This window comes from Trachurus japonicus, chromosome 4 (assembly GCF_045865225.1).
Source record: "Trachurus japonicus isolate A0001 chromosome 4, Traja_1.0".
NCBI classification, from domain to species: domain Eukaryota; kingdom Metazoa; phylum Chordata; class Actinopteri; order Carangiformes; family Carangidae; genus Trachurus; species Trachurus japonicus.
This window is the reverse complement of record NC_140910.1, coordinates 20,675,801-20,699,326: the sequence shown is the minus strand read 5'-3', so window position 1 is coordinate 20,699,326 and position 23,526 is coordinate 20,675,801. Positions and strand designations below refer to the sequence as shown.

The window sequence follows — 23,526 nt, the reverse complement described above, 5'->3', positions numbered from 1 at the left end:
CATATTAAAGCCACTGCTGACTTTTTAGCCAGCATGTCAGCAGAATAATTAACACCAGAGCAAACTAGCGATGGTAAAGATAGAACGATATCAGCAGCCACGGTGCTTTAAAGGCAGCTGGTTGACATTCAGGGCCATTTATACTCCGCCGCTCTCAGCCTCCGTCAAACCTATCTATCCTCTCCTTCCTCCTCCTCATAACTGCAGTCGTAGCTGTGATTTCTAACTGAGCTGATTTCACTTCATATCTACAAAGAAAAAAAATCTTTGTTGGTTTTGTGTGGAGAATAAGGTAGCAGGCAGTAGGCACACAAACATATAAAGCAGCACTATGGTACCTATCCATATGTATGTATGTATGTACTGTATCTATTTATGTGTGTGTTTATGTATGCATGTATGTACCGGTATGTATGTATATATGTATGTATGTAAAGTTGCCCTGCAGTGATGCAGATTTTTGTCTACTCATAAATCCTTAACCAGAGGATGGGATTAAACAAATATTAGCAACGAAGCACAGCAGCAATCACATCCATGTAGCTCGCCTCCACCGCAGAAACAGGGAATGTCCAAAAAAGAAAAAACAAGAGAAATAAGAAGTAGGTCAGTTTGCTTTTAATTACCACACTCATTTATTCATTTATTCAGCATGGAAAAAGTCCCTCTGTCAGGAAAGCAGAAGCATTGCATTGAAATGCAAACAGTTGCTCCATTAGAGGCTCTTCAGAGAGGAGAAGAGGACAGAAATATGCAAGGAGAATTTTTCCTTTCTTCTTACTTATCCTTCTCAAAATCTTCCACTGGATCCCAGCGTGTACCTTTGATGCATCTAGAGTTGAGTAAGAGATAGGAGATGACAGACGGCTGTGTATAATGTGGGCGTTTGCTGTATGTATCTGTCGACGTTTTGAGCATCAGTAACATGAGAACATGAAGATACAAGCACCTGTAGTGTCCAGTATAGAAATTATCATAAAGATTTGATCATGTTGAGGCTATCTGACCTGCTGTGTGAGTATATACAGTGAATATATACAGTATATATATATACAAACATGCATATATATTTATATGAATATATGAAAGGAAAATTACAACTCCAGTACAAGACTGCCGTAAGAATCCCTGAAAACACTCACCCCCTGTGAAAGTAGATGAAATTTTTAGTCAGACTATCCAAGTCAGTGGTTTAACTGTCCATAGATTGTGGGGGCAGATGTATGGAAAAAGATGAGGCAGCTGTTCACACCCGGCATGCGTCTCGGGTGATTCAATCACAAGTGGGCACTTCTAAGTACGTCATTTCACACCTGGTATTGAAATGCATCTCTACATGCGTCCCGGGTGAACACTCATGATCAGATCTCTCTCCTTCGCTTTATATATTAGCAAATGTGTTGGTTTTAGTCAGTCTGACTATGACAGATGGGTTCACTGTCAGTGTGTTCGTTGGAGCGTGTCCTAGGAAACGCCATTTGAAATAGTTAAGTATTTCAAGTTCATTGTGTATCTGTGGTGGGACTAAATAGACTGTAGCATGGGACAGCCATTGAGCAGGGGGCCGGTCAGTGTAGCCTATAGGACGCAGTCTGAATGTGATCTGGGATAGGATTTAAAATGCTTCTTCAATAACTCTCATCCGTGACACCGATAAGATTTGCCCGTCAGTCAGCTAAACACAAACATACCATCACCAGCTTACTCAACCTCCATCTGTTTTTTTTAAAATCCAGAATGGCTCCAGTGAGAAGCGGGAGGTTCGTCAGTTCCAGTTCACGGCGTGGCCTGACCATGGCGTGCCAGAGTACCCGACCCCCTTCCTGGCCTTCCTCCGCAGGGTGAAGACCTGCAACCCGCCTGATGCCGGCCCTATCATTGCCCACTGCAGGTCAGTAGAAATGTTATGTTGTTCACGTTGGTTAAAAGACTCTGTTTTTCTTTTGAGTGCAAAAATGTTAAATGTGAATGTAACTGTAGTAACCTCATCCTACATATGGAAGTGGTATCCCTATTTTATTTTTACTTCATACCCATCTGACTCCGTGTATGTGTGTGTATTCTCATGAGCAAACAGAATAGTGAATCTCCTCCCAGTGTATCTTCTATCATACATTACATAACACACATTATACAAACACACGCTCTCTTTCTTAAAAGACCTACATCTTTTCTTTTCTCCATTGGTCACATCATCATTCTCTTTAAGGCACTCCTTTTTTTCCTGCTTTCTCTCTCTCATTCTCTCCACCTCCATCTCTTTTTTCTCTCTTTGTGAAAAGCCTCACAGTAATCCTTTCCCATCTTTCCTGCTTCTCCCTTTTTGCTCCTTAACCCTTCCCCCTTTTACAAGTGCTATTGCTTGAATGGCTTATTCAAATAGAAACCTTTTTGTCAAGATAAGAAGACTTCAGTCGGTCCAAAGCGCTACACAATAAAAACTGAAATTCGACAGCTTGCTTCGCTTAGTCTCCATTGCCGTCGCCCTGTCAGTTTTATTAGTTGGTTCTGTATTCCTGCTGTAGCTGTCACTACATCTCTTTGTTTTGCTCACCTATTCAATTATTTAGCATGTAATGCCACAACAAATTTGCAAGCATTACTGGACGTACATAATCACCTCGTGTTTTAATATTTTAGGAGCAAGAGCAACAGTAAATCACAATCAAATTCCTGCTACACAAAATGAGACAAGGACTTTGTATTAAGGAAACAAATATTCATAGCCAGAACATCCTGAGAGGATACAATCCTAGAAATAAAAACAATGAAGAAATGAATTTCTATTTAATAGACCTCTTTAAACATCCAGATTCTCTTTCTCTTTCCTATTCCTCCTCCAGTGCGGGTGTTGGCCGAACAGGCTGCTTCATCGTCATCGACGCCATGCTTGAGCGCATCAAGCACGAGAAGACGGTCGACATTTACGGCCACGTGACGCTGATGCGGTCACAGCGGAACTACATGGTGCAGACGGAGGACCAGTACAGCTTCATTCACGATGCACTGCTGGAGGCAGTGGCCTGCGGCAACACTGAAGTAGCTGCCCGAAGCCTCTATTCCTACATCCAAAAGCTGGCCGGGGTGGAGAGCGGCGAGCACGTCACTGGCATGGAGCTAGAGTTCAAGGTACAGGAAATGGAGCAATTTCCTATATGATCTGGTACATAGAATGCATTTATGTAGTACTTTTCTTGTCTTGAGGACCACTAAAAGTGCTTTACACTACGAGTCACATTCACCCATTCATATTCACATCACATTCATACAGCATTTAAGCTTACATATTGCACTTTTTCTATCGTACGCATTCACACACCCTTGATGCCCACTATACATCCTGAGCCACATCCACCCATGACCTGGTACATTGTTAGAAGTCAAATGACAGGGGTTTGTTTGATTTTAAAGCTCTATTTATTTCTTCCGTTCACTAACAAACCATAAAATGTGCGTGACAAATATTTTAAGCTTAAGTTTAGGACGTGTGGTCCACTGGGGTCTGGCATGTCAATTATTGGATGCACTGCCTGTGGTGCTTTTGCAGGTGACCCCATTTTGCATTTGGACAAATTCAGGCACCAATTAAAACTGCAAGTGACAGCAAGCTGAAAAACTCGTCTGGCAGAATGAACTGTCCTGAAGCCAGTACCGTTACAAAACAACATGCAAATCAAACGAGAAACAGCAGACATGTTAGATCAGTGTTTGTATTAACTTTTCACTTTTTGAACTTATTCATAACTATATAATGAAGACATAAATGCTAAGTTTTGAGAGTTCTGTCACCTTGTCTTAAGCAGCCATAAGCCATCTAAACGAGGCTGGCTGCCAGCTTTATCTTCTCAGAAGTTATTTTGGATGCAAATCCAATTTCTTTGCCTTTCATATTTTTCCTCCTCCTCATTATTTGGAATGTGCCTTAATTGTGGGTTGCAGTAATTGCTTTTTGATTCGTGATCATAACATTTCTTAGCATTTTTCACACTTGAACAGAACATACAGTATACGGTGGCAATTCTTGACCAACAACTGTGTTTCTGGCAAGAAACTGTTTCAAACTTGAGAGTGAGGACGACACAAAATGGATGATTATGGTAGCTGATTGAGGAAACTGGGCGAATAATGTTTCAGCTGAGCAAAGATGCAGTTCACGAAAAATTCTCATACCTCAGACAAACTGAATTTGGCAGTAGGCGAGAGGCAATATGGATGTCCCTTTGAGCTTATGTTGCTCATAAAGACATAATGGAAATGCTGAGCGAACACAGTGTATAACATAGTAAGCTTTAAGCATTTGAGATAAAGACACTCCTCTGGAAGATGTAATACCTCTCAGCCCCAGGTAAGTAGAATATAGATTAAACCCACCTTATTTATGTGGAAGCTATTTGTCAGTTTACATATGCTGTCCAATTAATAGGATCTCAGATGGACTAGAAGGCAAAGCTCCCTTTTTTCTAAGCCTCACTCTAATTTAATCTCTTCGATGCACACTTTTTGAATTATTATTGAATTTTTTTTTTTCCGAAGCTAGAAAATGGAAATGTTGAAGCCCCTTGTTGTTCGGCTGCAATGTTCATTTTTTGAGGATTTGGAATAATATGCTCAAGCAAAGAAACTGGGTTTAGTCCAGCAGGCACAAGACAAAAGATGTTTGGCTGAGAGCAGCATGAATTTGAGTTCAGGGTTGAGAAAGAGAGTGTGCTGCACGCTCTCTAAGAGAAATTCATGACAAAGCAGTAGTAGGGGAGCATGGGCAGCCAGACACGGTGTTTACATAGATCTCCATTAAAGATCTCAAGAATCATCAAGTTATAAACTCACCTCAGCTTCGCCGCTATGTACTGTACTATCTGCTGACCTTGAATTGCACAGATGCTCACTCCCAAATCATCCGTCATCTTCCCATCGCCATTCATCAACACGCCCCCCTGCCAAGAAACAATAATAGTGCTGGTGTGTTCAACCTTTTTTTTTTTTTTTTTTGAACTCACAGGGGCACAATGGTGGTGGAATCTCTATCGCCATCTGTAACAGAGATAATGCTGAGCTGGCGTCAGGAGTCGAACGGGGGATTAATAACGTCCACACTACAGTCAGGATAGAGAAGAGAAGTGTGTGTGAGGAGGGGTGGGGGGGCGAGCTAAGTAATTAATACTTGATGATGACAAATGGAGGTGGATGGCAGGGCAAGTAGAGGGAGGAACGTTTGGCTAATGAACAAAGGGACAACTGTATGCTAACTTAGCGCTAAGGAAGCGATTCGACAGAATGCTGCACTATAGGGAGAGTGGGAGGGCATTGTCAGTCTCAGGTGGGGAAACGGTGTCATGCAGAGTTAAGCTGTGACCGGTGGGACTCATAGGAGTTCAGCAGGGAGGCTGAACCAAGAACAGGGACTTGTCATGAAGTTGTCAGATTAGCGCTTTGTGAATGAATAACAAGCATGTTCAGAGAGAGATTTATGCACGGAAGACATTTGTTCACATAACCCACTTTCACAAGTCTTCAGAAACATACAGGACATGAATCGGAAAAAAAAGAAAAAGACAAGAAAAAAGAAAAGCTACAGGGATCCATTTGAAATGAAACAGCAAAGGAAACATTTAAAAATCAGCAGGCTAGATTTAATTGGGGATGAAATGCAAAGAAGAAGACAAAATCAGTCATCAGTTTTAATCAAAATGATGTTGACAGTTTACAAAGCATTGTCTTGTATTGTGGCCACATCACAAACATGATTAAAACAGTCAAACATTGATGCACACACTGTACAAGAAAGATGATGTTTACTTGGTAAACTAAAAATATTGTTGAAATGCAGTATTACATTTCATGTTAATAAATAATGTCTATTACAGTATTTATTTTGAATTTCTAAAATTGGTCTGTCTATGAGGCTGAGCTCTTGTCTCTGACTGTAACACCAAAATTGATTATCCCTGTGGCAGTATAACATGGCTTATGTATGTAATGCGCTGGATCTTCCAAATGAACCGATATACTGCACTATAAATGAGGAGGATCTGGCAACCGTAACCAGAGGGACCCCAGGTGCTTCTGTGCCCTGTTGGACGGCAGGTTGGCTGGCTCCTTTCCCTGCACCCTCTGTGGTGTTTGCTGGTGTAGCTGAGGGCCTCTTTAGCGCTGCCAGGCCACCTCAAGCCTTTCCAGGTGCCTTTGTGAAACATAGATCAAAGGGAGGACGGTAGTGAGGGATGAAGGGAAGGGCAGAGGAGGAGGAGAAGAGCTGGACGGACTCCAAGTAGCCACTGAGACAGAGATAGTGGTTCCACGAGGGAATTAGAGAGAAGGGAGACTGGTCTAATGGGGAAAAAGGGGGTAAAATGGAAAGTTAGACCCTGTTGCAAGAAGAGAGGCTTTCACTTTGTGTGTTTTGACAGGACGTTGAGAGACGAGGAGTTGGGGAAATAAAAGCTGCATTCCTTCCCACTTTCTCCAGTGGGGTCAGTTGCAGCTCATCCCTCACTGTCTCTCCTCTTAGGATGCTGCTAGTGTCTTCAGTGCGCCATGCTTTTCTCTGTCTGAAAAGGGCCCTGAATAATCTGACGAGGGTGTCTTCCATTTGCAGGCAAACTCTAACAAGCAGGCATACACACCCACGCGCACATGCACACACACACATAATTTCTTTGTTGAGAAGCCAAGAGGAGGCGATCATAAGACTTGCTGACCCACAAACTCCCACTGAGGTCCTTATGACGATGATGATGTAGCAGTACAGCTTTTCATTTTGATCATTATGCAGTATGTGTGTGTGTGTTTGTCTTTCTGAACATCTCTGTGTGAGTCTATGATTTATGCACACATACTACACTGCCATTATCAAAGGCGCTGGTGACCCACTTTTAGGCAAGTTTTCTGTTTTGCACAGTCTTGATCCAGAGGCTTGTTAGTCTGGGTGTGTGGCATATTTTCCATCGTTGCATCTGACCCTGCAGGACCTCACAAGTTGCAAAAGGGGATGAAGTTTTTTTTTTGAGTCGCTTCCTGATGAATATATTCTTGATAAACAATTTCCCTTTGAAGTTGTGCCATCATCGGTAAAGCTGGGTGAAAGATCAGATTAGATTGAGTGCGCTTTATTACTTTCTGTCATTGATATTCTACTCTCTTTATCTGTCTCGCACCTGTCCTCCCCTTCCTCCCCCTTTCCCCATCTCTCCTCCTTTCATCATCCTCTCCCGCTTTTCCTTTCTCTCCCTCTCCTCTTTTCATGCCTCTTCTCTCTTTATAACCACCGTGGCTTTTGCCAATCCATTCCCTCTTCCTCTCGCCGCTGTACTCTCCTCTTCGTCTTCTTGTCATCTTTTTTCTCCTCCTCCATACCTTTCCTTCCACACTTTCCTTTTTTTCCCCCTCACAATCTTTCTGTATCTTCCTTTCTTTCCTTTATTCATTCATCCATCTATCATTCCCCTCCAGCGTTTGGCCAACTCTAAAGCCCACACGTCGCGTTTCATCAGTGCCAACCTTCCCTGCAACAAGTTCAAGAATCGGCTGGTCAACATCATGCCCTATGAGACCACACGCGTCTGCCTGCAGCCAATCAGAGGCCTGGAAGGATCTGACTACATCAATGCCAGTTTCATTGATGGATACAGGTAGGAGGGGCGTCGAGGTGGCATCCCAAGAAATTGAATCAGTGGTAAAATGTTTCTTATAAAAACAGGTGGTTTTAATATGTTTTTGTTTTTGTTCATACAGGCAACAGAAAGCCTACATCGCCACGCAGGGCCCTCTGGCAGAGACTACAGAAGACTTCTGGAGAATGCTCTGGGAGAACAACTCTACCATTGTAGTCATGTTAACCAAACTGAGGGAGATGGGACGGGTAGGAATCAGATACACTTGCAACAAAGATGGAAACTAATGTGTAAATTGTCCAAATATTAATTTCAGGGGGGTTTATCTTTCGTTCCCACTCACAACAGGAAAAGTGTCACCAATACTGGCCGGCGGAGCGCTCTGCCAGATATCAGTACTTCGTGGTGGATCCCATGGCCGAGTACAATATGCCCCAGTACATCCTTCGAGAGTTCAAGGTCACAGACGCCAGGGTAAGACATAGGTGGAGGTGCTTAATGTGGATTGAGAATTGTATTGCTGGGTAACTGAAGTTGTTTTATGGTATAGATAAAATAAAACATTTGGAAGCCTGATTTCAACTGAAGATATCATAGCTAAAATTATTATTTGGATTGAATTATTATGAGACATCTGAAACATCAGCCTCACATATTCAAAGAGCAAAAAGCCCTTTTGAGGAAATATAGGTCACATAACTGCAGGAATCTTTTTCTTTTCTCAGAACTTCCTTACATAGCTTTGAGATTGTAGTTCTGCTCCATAATTAGATGGCTTTCCTCTCAAAACAAGATATCATAGAGACTTAATGGTGAGAGTAACTTCATTCAAATATTAATGAGGGTTCAAAACCAAAGTGACTTTTCATGTTGAACTGTTTATAACCTACTCTACACTACTGTAGATATCGCGTTACCCAAGTATTTCTTTCTCGGTCCAATTAGGTCGGACAGTTTGAAGCAGCAGCAACAGCAACTGCAGCACAGAAATAAAACTGCTTCCTCTTTTTGCCAAACAGGCTGACATATCCAACGATTTCCCAGGCAGTATGGCAGCTAGTTAGCAGTCATCCTGTTGGTGTTAGAAAGAATTAATACACACACACACATACACAAATATACACACTATCCACTGTGTGGAAATCAGGCACAAATACTGTTTTAGCTGGTATGCATCACCCGCCACATACACAAGCACACATCCACACACACATTTAGGACATACACACCCTGTGCAGTGTGCAAAATGACTTTCTTAAAGGGCTCAAACACACACACACACACACACAAATGTGCACACAGGATCACTTCCTGTCACAGACTAACAGTATCTCCATGCTGATTTGCTATTCTCAGCACAAATATAGAGCCATGCATGCAGACACACACACACACGCACACACTCACCTTTGTATATTGATGTATTTTACGACTGTCACACACAAGGACACATAATAGTACACACACACACTGACACATACATTAAACAAACGTGTAAATATGTTTTAAGCCCACATGAACACCTGGATACACATGTGCAGTACACTGGTCACTGTTTGCGTCTTTCACATGATTCTCAAAAGGCGACGTAATCAAGATGAAATGGAGGCAGACAGACTGATAATCAAACTCATTGTCAGAGTTAAGGAAACAACAGGGAGAGAGAAAGACAAGATGGCAGCACAGTATACAGCACAGAAGGGTTTTGTGGTCATGACGTGAATGTGGAGGTTTTATCAGTGTAAAGTGTTAAGAGCCCCTCTGTGAGCGTGGAGCTGCATATGCATGTGTGATTTATGGGTTTTTTAAAACCCTGTTTAACTGATTGTGCATGCATGTGAAGCTGTGAGTAAACAGAATTGAACTCCACATATCATACATGCATGTTTTTGTATATGTATGACTGAGTGTGTGTGTGTGTGTGTGTGTGTGTGTGTGTGTGTGTGTGTGTGTGTGTGTGTGTGTGTGTGTGTGTGTGTGTGTGTGTGTGTGTGTGTGTGTGTGTGTGTGTGTGTGTGCACGTGCCTTATGTCGCATGCCTCTGCACAGTAATAGCAGAGACTCCACGCCTCAACACTCACATCTAGCGAGCCAGTCACGTATTTAATCACACAATTTGACACGCCGCGTGGGCCCTCAGGTTGTGTGTTAAATTCCCCCCCCACCCCCCACCTCTTCTCATTCTTTGGCGTGCTTGGTTTATTGTGTTGTTGTCTTTGCCCCTCTTTCATTTTTAATCCCTCTGCTGAGGCAAAATGTTTTTGAGATGGAAAAACAAAGGCAACAAAAGAAAGACAACATGCAATGCGTCATAAAACAGGGAAACAGACATGAGATCTTGTACAAAGAGAGTCGGTGAAGGGAGCTTAACTTTTTTATTAACCAAATCATTGTATTTGCCAAGAAGAATAAAAGTACAAGGATGCATCTTGGCTGCGGCCATGCAGAAACATATCAACAGATAACACAGGAACACTACCGTACAGGAGAATAACTCTTCACGTCAAGAGCTCAAGGACTCAATAGACAGATTATGCATATCCTTAGAAACATAGGAGCTCCGTCTACTCTACATCCAGCATCTAGTCACCAGCTGCATTTAGCCTGCTATCGGCAGAGTAGGCAGCAGCCTCTGGCGGAAATCTGAATGAATGAGTGAATGAATGAATTCAGGTGTAGCACAGTCACCATCACCCATGACAAATAGAGACCCTGAGGTGATTGTTTACATCAACACATTCACTATTAGCTCTGCTCAACATGATGAATGTCATTTTTGGGCACAGAGCAACAGATGGAGAAAGCATCCATTTTCACTTTTTAGAGGTCGTTTAATATTAGATTACCTTATGTGTGTTTGTTTCATGGTCACATTGAAGGAGTACTGACATAAGTTTGTTCAAAACCAGTGATCTGATGTTTAATAGCTGGCAGGAATGGATGAGAGTGAAATAAGAAAAAAATAAAACATTTGCTGTTTTTACCCATATGATCAGTTCTTTCAGGATACAGGAGCACAACCATCAAATTGACGGCTGCCTGAGATCTCATCTCATCCAGGAGACAAATATAACAGCTAAATCCAGAATTTTAGCACTAAGCATTCATCTGAGACATGTAACGGCTCCATGAATGCGTACAGGTGTCTGATCTGTGTGTTGTGTTTAGTATTAGCAGCAGTTGTTTGCAGGTAGATCCTTCAACGAAGCACAGTTTCCAACCATTCCAAGGTTGTAGCCACTTGCAAACACATTGATTATTAACTTTCTGTCTATTTAACACTCCACTGGCTCTGGGCGTAAATGTAATTTGTTCATCATTATCAAGCTACTCAAACAAGTGCGGTGAATTATCTATAGGGAGGAGGAGGGGAGGGGTAATTCTGTTTCTTAACAATTTATCGAAGGTTAAAATATCTCTTTTCTCAGTGCAAGTTCACATTATTGCTTATTACATCGATTCTACGACACAGTTTAGACAGAATTACTGCAAACACAATTTCAGAATCTATAATTCTATTCCATCTAATAGCAGGATAGCAAAAAATGACCAAAAAAAAAAAAGACCCCATTTTACTAACCAACTGAGCGTTCATTGAATGGCGCCTTTGTGGTGTGAATAAACGGTGGGAGAACGTGTGAGAGTGACACATCATCATGTCTAAACTGGATTCTGTTGCGCAGAGACGTGAGAATCAACAGGAGAAATGAACACCTAGCTGTCTTAATTACCGGTGGCATCAAGCATGCAAGGCCGTCTCAAAATGCAGAAATGCTTCTCGCTGCTCACTTTTTTGTTCCCTCCGAGACACCTTGAACAGAAGTTCTTCTTCTACAAGGACACAAGTCTTGCCCGCGTATTCACGGACTTGAAAATCAGCTCTCTCGAAATAGAGAGCAGCAGCGTCCTCGTTCCCCGTGTGATGCCAGCCTGATTGTGAAGATGTATTTGAATGTTTTTGTTTGCTTTGGAAGCAAGTTCAGTTATCTCGACACTTAAAAACTCTCACCTCTTAAACAAGATTATAAGAATCGATCTCAGATTAAATTGTTCCTGACATTTTGTGCAGCAGGCATGTCTGTGTGCGTCAGGGTTTTTCTTTCCAATTTTCATCGTCCAATCCCGCCCCCACTGCTCCGTTAGTCCTCCCGTTCTTGTTTCTTAGCTCCCTCGCTCGGCTCATCCATCAGGTCGCGGGTATCGATCGCATCGCAGGATTATCCTATTCAACATGGTGTCTGGGAGAAGACGCTTGTCACGGCAGATACACTATTGATTAGCTTTAACTAGGACCTACTCATGCGGCACACACACACTCACACACACACACAAGACAGGAGAAAATAGAGACAATTGGAGTTGGATGGTAGAGGAGTGAAGTGGGTGAGAAAAAGGACACGCTGTCCCTCTGTGTTGACATGAGTGTGTCATTTTTACATTCATCTGTGTATCTGTTGTATTGATATTGTGCAGTCTGGAGACAGAGGACAAAGATAACATTTTTATAGACAAATTTGTCTAAATATTAATAGCCCCATGCATCTTGCATCTGTGTTGCTTAGCTTGCATTAAACTCTCAGAAGAATTTAATAGTGAAACCAGCTCTAGGAGTAATGCTGTCCTCCTCTGTGCATACAAGTTTCACCATGAAGCCACTGTCTGCCTTTGCTTTATGTCTTCTTCACATTCCTCACATGCAACTACTCTCTCCTTCCTTTTTTATACACTCTCTTAAAGCCTTTCTTATCTTTCGCCCCGTTTTGCAGGATGGCCAGTCCAGGACAGTAAGGCAGTTCCAGTTCACTGATTGGCCAGAGCAAGGCGTTCCCAAGTCTGGGGAGGGATTCATTGATTTCATTGGCCAGGTGCATAAAACCAAGGAGCAGTTTGGACAGGATGGACCGATCTCTGTCCACTGCAGGTAAGACATCTCAATGTCACGGCGTGCCATAATTTCTTTTGTGCGTCATATTTAATATCCCGAGATTACGATAAAGCTTTTCTTGAACAGAGTGGGCGTGACGTGCCGTGTTACCAGAGATTTTAACTGGTTCCACCTCAAACTGCAAGTCTAACACACACCTTCCTGTCTTGAAAGAGATATAACGCCCTGACTATCAGGGCGAGATTAAATCACTTCTTAAGGTGGTTATTGTTTTGCGGTGCAGCACCTCCTGCGGTGCAGCTCTAACAGCATCATCAGATATGATCCTCTCTCCTCTTTTTTTTCCTTTTTTTTTTGCCACCGCAGTACACTACCAGTGCACCTCCACAGGCCCATCTCCTCCATAATTGATAAGGCTGAGATGCGGCTTGGCATTTGCAAAGAGGAGGCACATGAAGTGATACAGCCATTCTTTTTGGGTTTTATGATCGCTCTGTGATGCATTTTTATCACCTCGGGTGTAGCTTCCAAGGTAACCTTCATCATTAACTCGACATGTTAGACTCAGGTAGAATTTGATATTTGGTAGTGGTCACCAACCTAGACCGATTATTCATATTCATTGACATACCTGGAGCAAGATACATCTGAATGAGTTGTAACCTTTCATAGCCACACAACAGACACCTGTCACAGTTCTGTTTTTTTTTTAATGCTGCAAGACAAGTAAAAGGAGAGGGGAAAAAAGGAATCTTAAAATTCCATTAACAAAGACACTTCCCTGCATGTGATCCATTGTACATGGTGTTTCATGGTTTGATTGGCATTGAGAAAAAGCTTTTACCTTGAATGTGATAGTGTTAACAAACAGCGGTATTAACACAATGAATTATATCCGCGGCGTCTCCTGAGCACGTTTTCACATTTTGCAAGAGAGAAGGTGCCACTTTTTCTCGCACAGGCACCATGACATCACCAAAAACATAACATCACCTCCCCTGTATTAAAAAGCAATGATGTCACCAGCCATCAAATGGCCCTCTGGGAGTTGTAAGATGTGTCAGGGAAGCTCCAATAAGACTGAGTTATTCCTTCCTTCTATGAGGCCATTATTAGAGGGGGAGAGGGCCGTCTTAAAGCCAGAGGATCAGTTATTGCAGGAGGAATTGCAGGACTGGAGGAACGGACGAATAGATACGCAGGCCTGTTAAAGCGGACCTCTGGAGTGTGGCATCCTCCACACAGCACGGTGAAACCAAACTACCTCAGCTTACAGTTTTGCTTTTTATTAATTGTTTTTTTTTAGGTGTCACTTTCTGTAAATGCAGATATTTAGCCACCTCCTGCTCCTCCCTATGATCCCTCTCTTCCTCTTCTCCCTCCATCCTCCTTCGAGCTTTGTCATCTCCTAGTTGAGAGCTTATGCCTTCCTTTTCTCTTACTCTTTCGTCTTCTGTCACCAGCCTTTCCGCTCTGTCATCCATCTGTCTATTTCTTAATCCTCTCTCCCTCTCTCTCTCTTTCTCTCTCTCTCTCCCTCTCTCTCAATTCACTTCAGCTCTCCCCATCTCCTTTCTCTCAATCTATTCATCCATTCATTCTCCGAGACCTCCTTTCTTCCACTCCCCCACCCCCTTTTCTTTCCTCCTCCTTCGTCTCTCTCCTCCTCAGCCACTATCTAATAGACCCACATGCTTTTTGTCATTAATTGCCTGATTACTTCCCGTGAATGGGGACACCAAATCCTCTCAGTCGGCAGCGGCCCGGCAAGCCTTCAGACTTGGAGAGTCGATCTTCCTGGAGAGAGAGGGAGAAAGAGAGAGAGGGAGATGGAGATGGAGAGAGAGAGAGGAGCTCCGAGGGAGTTTAAGAGTCCATGTGACAAGCTGTGACTGACTCTCAGGAAGAGGCTTTGGGTGGGCTGAGGGATGCTGCAGCGTGGGGGTTGGTAGTGGGTGGTCCAGTGTCAGTGTGTGTGTGTGTGTGTGTGTGCAGGGTGGTCGTATGTTCTGCATGATTAGGCTCAATAACTACCACGTTCGATATCGTTTGATTTATTGTCAGATGATATAAGTCATCTTTTGGCCTGTGTCTAGCTGTGTCCTCCCAACACACACAAACTCAAAAGTGTCTGCTTGCAGCCACCGCTTTCACTCTTCATTCAGCGCCACAGCATCCGAGGCTGGAAGGAGCCCAAATAAATCTGTTGTCATATCAATTATTGTTCCATTGGTGAAGTGGAAGTTATTTCACAGCAAAGCAGCTTAGAGAGGCAGCTCTCAAGTATTTCAGGATCTGAGTTAAGACTCAGACTGTATTTCTGGAGAGCGGCAGCAGGCTGAGTTTCCCCGACACATGGGAGGAGGTGGGGCTTAATGAGACAAAATGTTTGCCGGGTTGTTTTTGTGCATGATTTGGAGAGCGTCCGTGTGTCCTTGAGCGCTCATTTTGTGCTCCACGAGTATACGCAGGCACACATTGAAGTGGATTCACAGAGTTCTCACATGCAGTCCGCGTCCTTGCTATCAGCAGCATCTCTGGCTGTCTCCAGTTCTCAGGCAGTCGACTGTTTGAGGCATTCAGAGCGACCCTGTGTGCAAACTTGTTATGACAGAGTCTGGTTGTAAGATACAGCATGCATTTTAGAGGAAATTTAGGATAGAAATGATTTAAACATGACTGTTATTTTGCAGGTCTTGGTTATACTGATGTAGATCATAAATAACAAAGTGCATACATGGAAAAGGGACTAGAGGACCTAAGGGAGCTTAAGGCATAACAGAGAGACACATTCCACCGGTACAAATAAGGATTCGCCTTTCAGTCACTGTCTGTAAGCAAGACATGTCTTTACTAATTCATTTAATAATCGTGTGTTTCTAGTGCTGGCGTGGGCAGGACTGGAGTTTTCATCACCCTCAGCATCGTCCTGGAGAGAATGCGCTATGAAGGCGTGGTCGATATCTTCCAGACAGTGAAGATGCTCCGGACACAGAGGCCAGCCATGGTCCAGACTGAGGTTAGAGATCGCACACACACGAAACTCAGTTCAATAAAACTCTATATTAAATCTCCTCCGTATTGTTTTTTTTTTTACCTTGTTGTGTAAAGAATGTCATAAAAAGCAGCCGTCAGATCTATAAAATTGTCTCCTGTGATGAGTACTGTAATTAGTCATATTTATAATTTGTTAATTTAATATCATAGTAATATGTTCAGACTCCCTGTGAGATTTTGTGTTCTGATGGGTTTTCTTTGTCTATGTGTGTCTCTTCTCTCCCATACAGGATGAGTACCAATTCTGCTATCACGCAGCTCTGGAGTACTTAGGAAGCTTTGATCACTATGCAACGTAAAAAGCCATCTCTTCCCCCCCAGAATCCTGTCGCCCCCCCTCAACAGTCTCCTGAGCCATAGAAACTTTGAAATTTGAAACGACAACAGCAGACGACGATTACACCACCGCTAATTCAGACCCACCAAAACAGGATCCTATTGTAGATTTTTTTTTTCTTTTTTCAGAAGACAGAAACAGATCACTCAAGATTTTAATTCCAATTTGACAAAGAGACCCTTCTCGAGGAAGCGCGGAAAAATTGCCCATCACCAAGAAAAGACAATCCTCTTCAGGGGAGGAACCAGAAGCTGTGGCTCAAGCTTTGGGGCGGGAATCGATCAAAGTGTCAGACTGCTTACCTTACCTCAAGTGTTTCAATGTGGAGGACATTGTAAACATTCGTGGACATTTCTCTTCTCAAAAATATCTTCGTGATACAACGGTAACGAGCAACAGATAATGAAGGAGAAGGCAACAGCAAAAATCAGCGAGAGGCAGATGGATGTAGCCAAGAAGGGGTGACATTTGTGGGTTGTTTTTTGTTTTGTTTTGTTTTTCTTTTGATATGCCTGGGTGTCAAAGGGGTGCAAGTATTTCTAGCAACACATTTTAAGAGTGATATCCAGAGAAATGACCAAAATGGGGTTGCCTGTACGAACACAAGTTGTTTCCCAAACTCTGGTCACCCAAACATGGATGGGACAAAAAAAAAATCAAAACACTCACTCCATCTGGCATCAAATAATTCCTGAGTTTTACACTGTTCGACTAAATGGTACACGTAACCCGTGTGGGAAAACACTCAACTATTAAAGAATACATCACGCAATTGCCTGTTCTCAAGCAGGAGGAGCTCAGAGAAGCCGCTGTCCGTGGTTGTTGGGAAGAAAAGCAGCAAAACATATCGTAAGATCAGTTAGTTTCATGAATTGTGAACTTGCGCAAAATCAGTATTTTAAGCCACCATGATGTTGAAAAGTACCACAAAGTATTTACAGTAAAACAAAAAGGAAGAAAGAAAGAACAAGAGTCCCAGGAGGCCCGTGTGTGACAGTCACCAGAGAATTCGGGGGGAAAACCTCGGCTATTGCAAGAAGCTGCGGCTGGGTCGTCTTGCGGATTGGTTGAGGTAGGAGAAATGGCAACTGTGTCCCATGATTTTTTACAATCACTCCTCTCTTTGGATCCATTGCTTCACGGGGCTTCGGTGTTAACATCCACCATTTTGAACAAGAGAGAAACCTGGTGGGTGAGAAGCTTTGGAACAAAAACGGAACAACCAAACAAGGATTGCCGCAAAACGTTGGGGCTTTCTTTGTGTACAGTGACCAACGCTCATCAACTTTTTTTGTCTTATGAGGATTTATCCTTAATTTTTTTGTTTTCTTTTCATTTCTGTCAAAACCAAACATGCTGCTTATCGTGTGTATGCTGTACGTGTGCTGTACGACTCTTGAGGGAGAGGAAACTGACGAACAAGAGATGCCAGCTCTGCTGACCGTTCCCACCCAGGCGGACATGACTGAAAAAGCGCATCCACATGACACCATTGTCCACCAGTCTTTTCCAGCCCTCCTTTAATTTCACCCCCCAGCCTCCTCTATAATCATCTATTATCATTGTACAAGACACTCAAGAGTGGCAGAGGCCTGTTGCAGTTACAAAGCTTTACGTTCATGTGATTGAAAAATTGGCCTTTAGTTCCACTGTGTGTGTGTTTGGTAACAGGTGGATAAACAAAGTAGATGCTTTGGTTTTTGTCCTCCGTTTTATAGATGATGTCTCTGTGGGTGAAACGGCCAGACCAGGCAGCCATGTTGGATCTCAATGCCATGATGTGATAATGAAATTCTTTGGTACTAAATACTTTTATTGCACATCCCTAAGAAAAAAAAAGACAAAAGAAACTTGAAACAAAGACCCCGAAAACAACAGCAGGTTGACGCACTAATGTATACGTGTCTGGTTTAAAAAGGAAAAAAAAAATCGAGCTTTTGAAATCACCAGGTTTAATTTTAAGATCAGCGCTTTGGTAGAGACGCGTGTACGGATCCTGCAGAGGTTTCCGGTGGGTGTGCACAAAAAACCAGAGCAATGGACAGAACTGTGTGTAATCTTTTCTTATTTCCAAAAAAGCCTTATTGTTATTGTAACATTATGAAAACATTAATGTTGTATTATGACAACTTATTTTACATTACATAGTTGACTTTTTATTTTACTTTTTGATTTAGTTTTTTAACAGAGATGTTGTATCACATTTTTTAAAATTAGCAGGAAAAGAGAAATGCTTATTTGTTCATATTACGTTGAAAGACATTCTATTTTTTCACTGTAGAAATGTTAAGTATAACAACATGTCTGTATGTGTACGTGTGCATACATGAATGTCTATATATATACATCTACTGTATGTATGTATATATACACATGCATATACTGCACACTCACACATGCATATATATTTAAAAGCAGAATATAAAATATATCCAAACACTTAGTATGAATTCAAATTTTTCTCCTCATCATCTTTTTTTTTAATACCAACCAGTGCTCATGTTTTCAAATATAATGGGTTTTATTATTTTCTTTTGTTTGTGAGTTTGTTTTTATATTCCTTGTAAAACCGTGTGTGTTTCTTTAGAAAAAGCAGAGGATATGTTAGCACTATGCCTGGATCCTCTGCCTCCACTCACTAATGTTTTACTTCTGCCCCTGGGTAGACCCTATGCTGATGAGGAGATGCCATTTTTAAACCTTGTTGAGATTCTTTATGATCATAAACTTGTAGGCATTAGTATTTTTTTTCTCCTCTTGAGCAACTGTTCATCAACTGGTCTACAAAATATCTAATCAATCAAACATTTCATAATTGACCTTTTTATTTTCTATATCAGCCCAACTTGACAAACTGTACCTTGAATGATCATGTACAGACTAAGACCCTCACAGTTTTTAAGGAAAAATCCAAAGTTTTTTTTTCTCTTTTCTTATTTTCATACATACCGTGGTCATTCATTTTGTTAGATATCCACTATGATCTAGAATATACCTGTAAATAAACAAATATATAGATTATATGTATTTGTATCATTTGACCCTCAAGATCTCATACTTTAAATGGGTAAAGAACTGCAAGGATTTGGGGTTCTGCTCATATCCGACTTCCTGGTGTTTGTAAAGCCTGTTTTCTCTCCTCCTTTCTCCAGCCCTGCTCCCTGGTCTTTAATTACCACTCGCTTTTTTTCTGCCTTTAATTTCCCCTGTTAGCAGTTAAACTGGGAACCATGCCAGCAGCTGTTGCCACACCTATTGCCTCAGTGAGGGCATGAAATCAGCATCAGTGATCTGCTGAGAGGTTAGCCCACTCTACTAACTTACCATTTGAATTGCTAATCAACCATAAATTCAAGGGTCTGTTAAATTACTGTGGACAAGATTTTTTTTTTTTTGCCCTTGCAATGGCGTGAGTCTATTAGAGATAATATGGACTTCTCACTATGAGACTGAAGCAACCCGAGGGGTTTAAGACCTGATAGTGTTTAAATGATTAGACATGCCAAGTCCTTAATTTTCCACAAAAAAGGCTACATGGGTGTAGATTCTAAATTTCTCCACTACTGTGAGAAACAATAGCACTCAAACGTGTCCTTCATTCCTTTAAATTTTCTCACAAACCCTGAAAGGTCCCTCAGCTGTCCGACTGCCTAATATGCCAAGGTATTAACCACAAATATATCATTGGCTGATGGACAAATGCAGCTATGCTAAAGGCCACAAATAGTTCAGTTGCAACACGACATGTTGATTTATTTTCTTCCTAATGCATTTTTTTAAGCCTTGTATAGAACCATGCTCTGTGTTTTTGTTCGACCATGTTTCGTTATGGGATGCAGAATGAAATCAGGACTCACTGAAACGGCAGTGTGGTGCAACCAAGGGAAGACCAAGACAACCAAAAAAACTTGCTGCAAATACACATTTTCAGCACATCATTTCTGAACAGTGGGAACCTTGAGATGTTTCATAATGAACTAAAATCCCAGACTGAGGACTTCTGGAACTCAAAAAGACTGGTAAAAGGGGCCCATGCCAAAACTGAAACCGTGGAAGTCTTTGGAAGCTTGTGCAATGTGTTACTCTTTTGACTTCATGTAAAGATGCTAGACTTTTGAAAACAGCCGCCAAATTTACCGGAATATGTTGCCGAATATTTGGGGAGGGGGAGCGGGACTAACAAAAAAGAACAACACTAACAAAAAAATGACATCAAAAAGAATAGAACATATACAGTACATACCGACAAAATGAAAAAGAACCCAAACTCAGCAAAATAGTTTTTCCTTTGTATGAGGGCCAAGTGCTATCACTTTCAAACTGTTACTTCTAACTGAAACAATAATTGGTTTAAAGCCACTGTGTATGTAGATATGTTGACTTTGTATTAAAGAAATGTTGTCTGAAAATCATCTCGCCTGGTGTGATTCTTCAAGACATCTCTCATCTTGCCTCTCCATGTGTGTTTAATATGCATATAGGGGTTCTACTTAAATTGTACCATTTGTCCGCTACAAGAAGCACGTATAGGACAAGTAAAGAAGCGCACAAATGGCACATTTTCTTTGTTGGTAGATGCCTTGATTAGCTTTCGTCCTATATTTATCCACCGGCCTCTCCACAAATATATCCCAATGTGTTCTTAAGCCCCTCTTCAAGCTTGATAAATGCCACCCACGTTGGCCAATATTGGTGAAGAGGCAAACCATCACCTAGTGGTATTTGCTCTCTCATCCATCTCCAAGTGTGGCTCTCCAGATATCTGATAACATCAAAGTAAAATGTCTGCGAAGGAAGGGGTGTGCATTCTACCAAACCTTGCCACACTTGCCTTTCATCAGCAATAGATTAGAGCCTGTAAATGACAGTGTGATTATAAGATATACCGGTACATGTTACAATATTTACTTGGTATCGATACCAACCCAAATGTGTGAAGTAATCTTAAATTAACGATCCTATATTTTAAAGCCACACATTTACAGTATCTTCCCAAAAAATGATCTCAGTATTGTTTTACATCTCTTCTCTCAGGCTTCTTGCTGAAACACTCACAGGTCACTAAGCCTGTAAGGAGAGACTCTCTGAACCTTTCCTCTGATGGGCTGACTTTCCTGAGTAAGCAAATACAAATATAGCAGATTTTCAAAATTCAAGACAAACCTTTTTCTGCAAAGCTAGACAGTGGGTCTGGGTGGGCTTGATGATTGTTTTGTTATGACATCCCAAAGTTTCACAAGTCCTAACGGCTTTACATAATAATATAGAGCATAGGCATGCTTTGTTAATATATATATATTATAATAATATATAATAATAATAATAATAATAATATTATAATAATAATAATAACTCGATTTATACAATATGGAGCTGTAGAGAAAAAACAGAATTTTGTTATCAATTGTAAAGGTCTTTATTAAAAGTAAGTGGGTATAGGTTGAAATTGAAAAGTATTCCCTTAGTTTTAGTCATATGAAATGAGAGTGAAGAAACTCTTAGTGTAGTGAGCCATCCTGATATTTTGAGCACTCAAACATTGGCTCCCTGAGGACTGCACTATTCATGATCATTTGATTCACACACGGAGCCGCTCCTCATCACCTGAAATGGCAATTTGTGGCAACATTGTACAAGAAGTCGCACAAAGATTGTCATTTATTAAAGGGTAATATACGCCGAATGACACCCCGTTTCAAGGATGATGTTACTAATTGTCTGCTCACAGAGCTGTGTTTCAGTCCATTCTTTTCTAATAGTGGCGAGCCAACAGACCGAGTGTGAGGGTAGGCGAGGAAGTGAATTAGGGCGGTGATTATGCAGTGATTCAGACAGCAGCTCATTAGGACCCAGCTAAGCAAGCAATCAACGAATCGATGTGACAGTGGACCCAAAAGCCACAGAAATTTGTAATAAATGGCAAAGCGATAAATTGGATTATCCACAGCCCCGTGGCCAAGCTCTTTCTGTTTCAAATGACAAATCAATCCAATCATGCCACACACAAAAAAGAAGCCAGAAGAACCAAAAGAACAGGCCTCAAGTTGCACCGGCTGCAGAGGTTATCAGTCTGAGATGGTCTTTGTTAAGGTTGTGGGTTTCCAGAGGTCATTTCTGTATGAAATTCAGGGCTTTAAAATATTCATGACAGACCATTAGGTGTTTATGACCATCTTTTATAATAAGAGATTTACCGACATTTGAACCCCAGCCAGAATAGTAAAGGTGTCAGAGGAGTACCATACCACATGCCTACTGATTCACAGAGGAGAAGGCTGCTCTGCCCTGAGATCTTGATCATGTAAATGAGCAGCTGAGGAGCTGTAACAAATAAATAAAATGAAAAGACAGCAGTATCTCTTCTTACCTCGGGGTATGTTTTAAGTACAAGTGATGGATCTACTCCATCTACCTGTCAAATCATTATCACTGAATGTCACTTCCATGACTGAAGCACAGGCTGATGAAACGCCATCATGATATTGATGAACAAAGATGAGCGGACACGGATCAATAGGATGATAGACAGTTAAGATATACACATTCCAACCACATGATAATTTAGGAATACAGCTAGTAAAGATTATCTCACCACTGTGATTGTACTTTGAATCAATCCTCTAAACTGTTCAGACTGAATACGGCCTCTGCCATGAAGAAAAAAACATGGCAACTTAACTTTTCTCAAATGCCTTTGCTGCCATCTGCAGGATATTGTGAGGTACTTAACCACGCTGAGGAGCTTTTTGCAATCACCTAAATTACAGATTCATATGGATGATGTATAGATGTAGATTTGCTCTCTTTATGCTAATTAGACCATTATGGCATGGGCCCTGTAATGCTTTTAGCAGATACAATTAATTTTGATTCACCAACAAAAGGAATCTGTAGGCCTACATTTAGACATCTTATATTGATGAAGTAAATACTTATGGTTTTAACAGCAAATTAAGCTTCATTCTGCTGCCAGATATTTATGAAATCCTACTGAAGGTGCCTTGTGTGGTGTAAATGTCCCATATTTTTTATCCCTGCTGGGGACTGACTGTTTGAGCATCTGCCAGCAGTAAACGGTGGCATTTTAAAATTGTGCATGACTCCTGCATTTATGCCCTTGTGCTGTTATTTTCGATAATCTGTTTTATGTTCCCTACACCTGTCCCTCTGTGTCCAAGCAGGGCTCTACCTCTGACTGATTGCTGCTATTAAAACAAGTCCCTGTTGCAGAGGGAAGACGGGCTTCTCTCTCATTTTCCCCTCTCACTCCAGCACTTTCACCTCCCCACCTCCCCACTCTCTCCTCTCTCTTTCATTCTTTTTCTTTCTCTCTCTGTTTACATTTGACACTTAGCCATGCTTGTGGCCGTGGTTCTGCTGCTGAATAACCGATCCAACACTGGTGGAGAGGGAAAACTGTCTACAGGATGGACTGCTACATAAAAAAAGACATTCATGCCCCCCCCCCAGAATTAATCTTTTTTCCATTTACACCAACAGGTCAAATTTTTCACTACTTAATTTCATTTGTAAAGGTGAAAATAATAAATCATTTCACAGTCACTAAATCAGCATCAAAAATGCCTCTTGACTGCTGTTGCTGGTGCCATTTCCCTTCACTTTCCTATAATCCCATA

At 41.6% G+C, this 23,526-nt stretch overlaps 1 protein-coding gene across 18 annotated transcripts in view; it reads left to right on the top strand.

Annotated features, from left to right (window-relative positions):
• The window catches only part of ptprsa (protein tyrosine phosphatase receptor type Sa), a 256,606-nt gene extending 236,305 nt beyond the window's left edge, over positions 1-20,301 (top strand). For all 18 annotated transcript variants that reach the window (XM_085774644.1, XM_085774641.1, XM_085774645.1 and 15 more), the window contains 8 exons: positions 1,737-1,891; positions 2,844-3,129; positions 7,450-7,628; positions 7,732-7,858; positions 7,959-8,084; positions 12,377-12,531; positions 15,379-15,514; positions 15,783-20,301. In XM_085774644.1, the coding sequence (XP_085630770.1) occupies positions 1,737-1,891; positions 2,844-3,129; positions 7,450-7,628; positions 7,732-7,858; positions 7,959-8,084; positions 12,377-12,531; positions 15,379-15,514; positions 15,783-15,851 (1,233 nt within the window). In that variant the 3' untranslated portion in view covers positions 15,852-20,301. The remainder of the gene's footprint in view (positions 1-1,736; positions 1,892-2,843; positions 3,130-7,449; positions 7,629-7,731; positions 7,859-7,958; positions 8,085-12,376; positions 12,532-15,378; positions 15,515-15,782) is intronic.
• Positions 20,302-23,526: the final 3,225 nt, after the last annotated feature.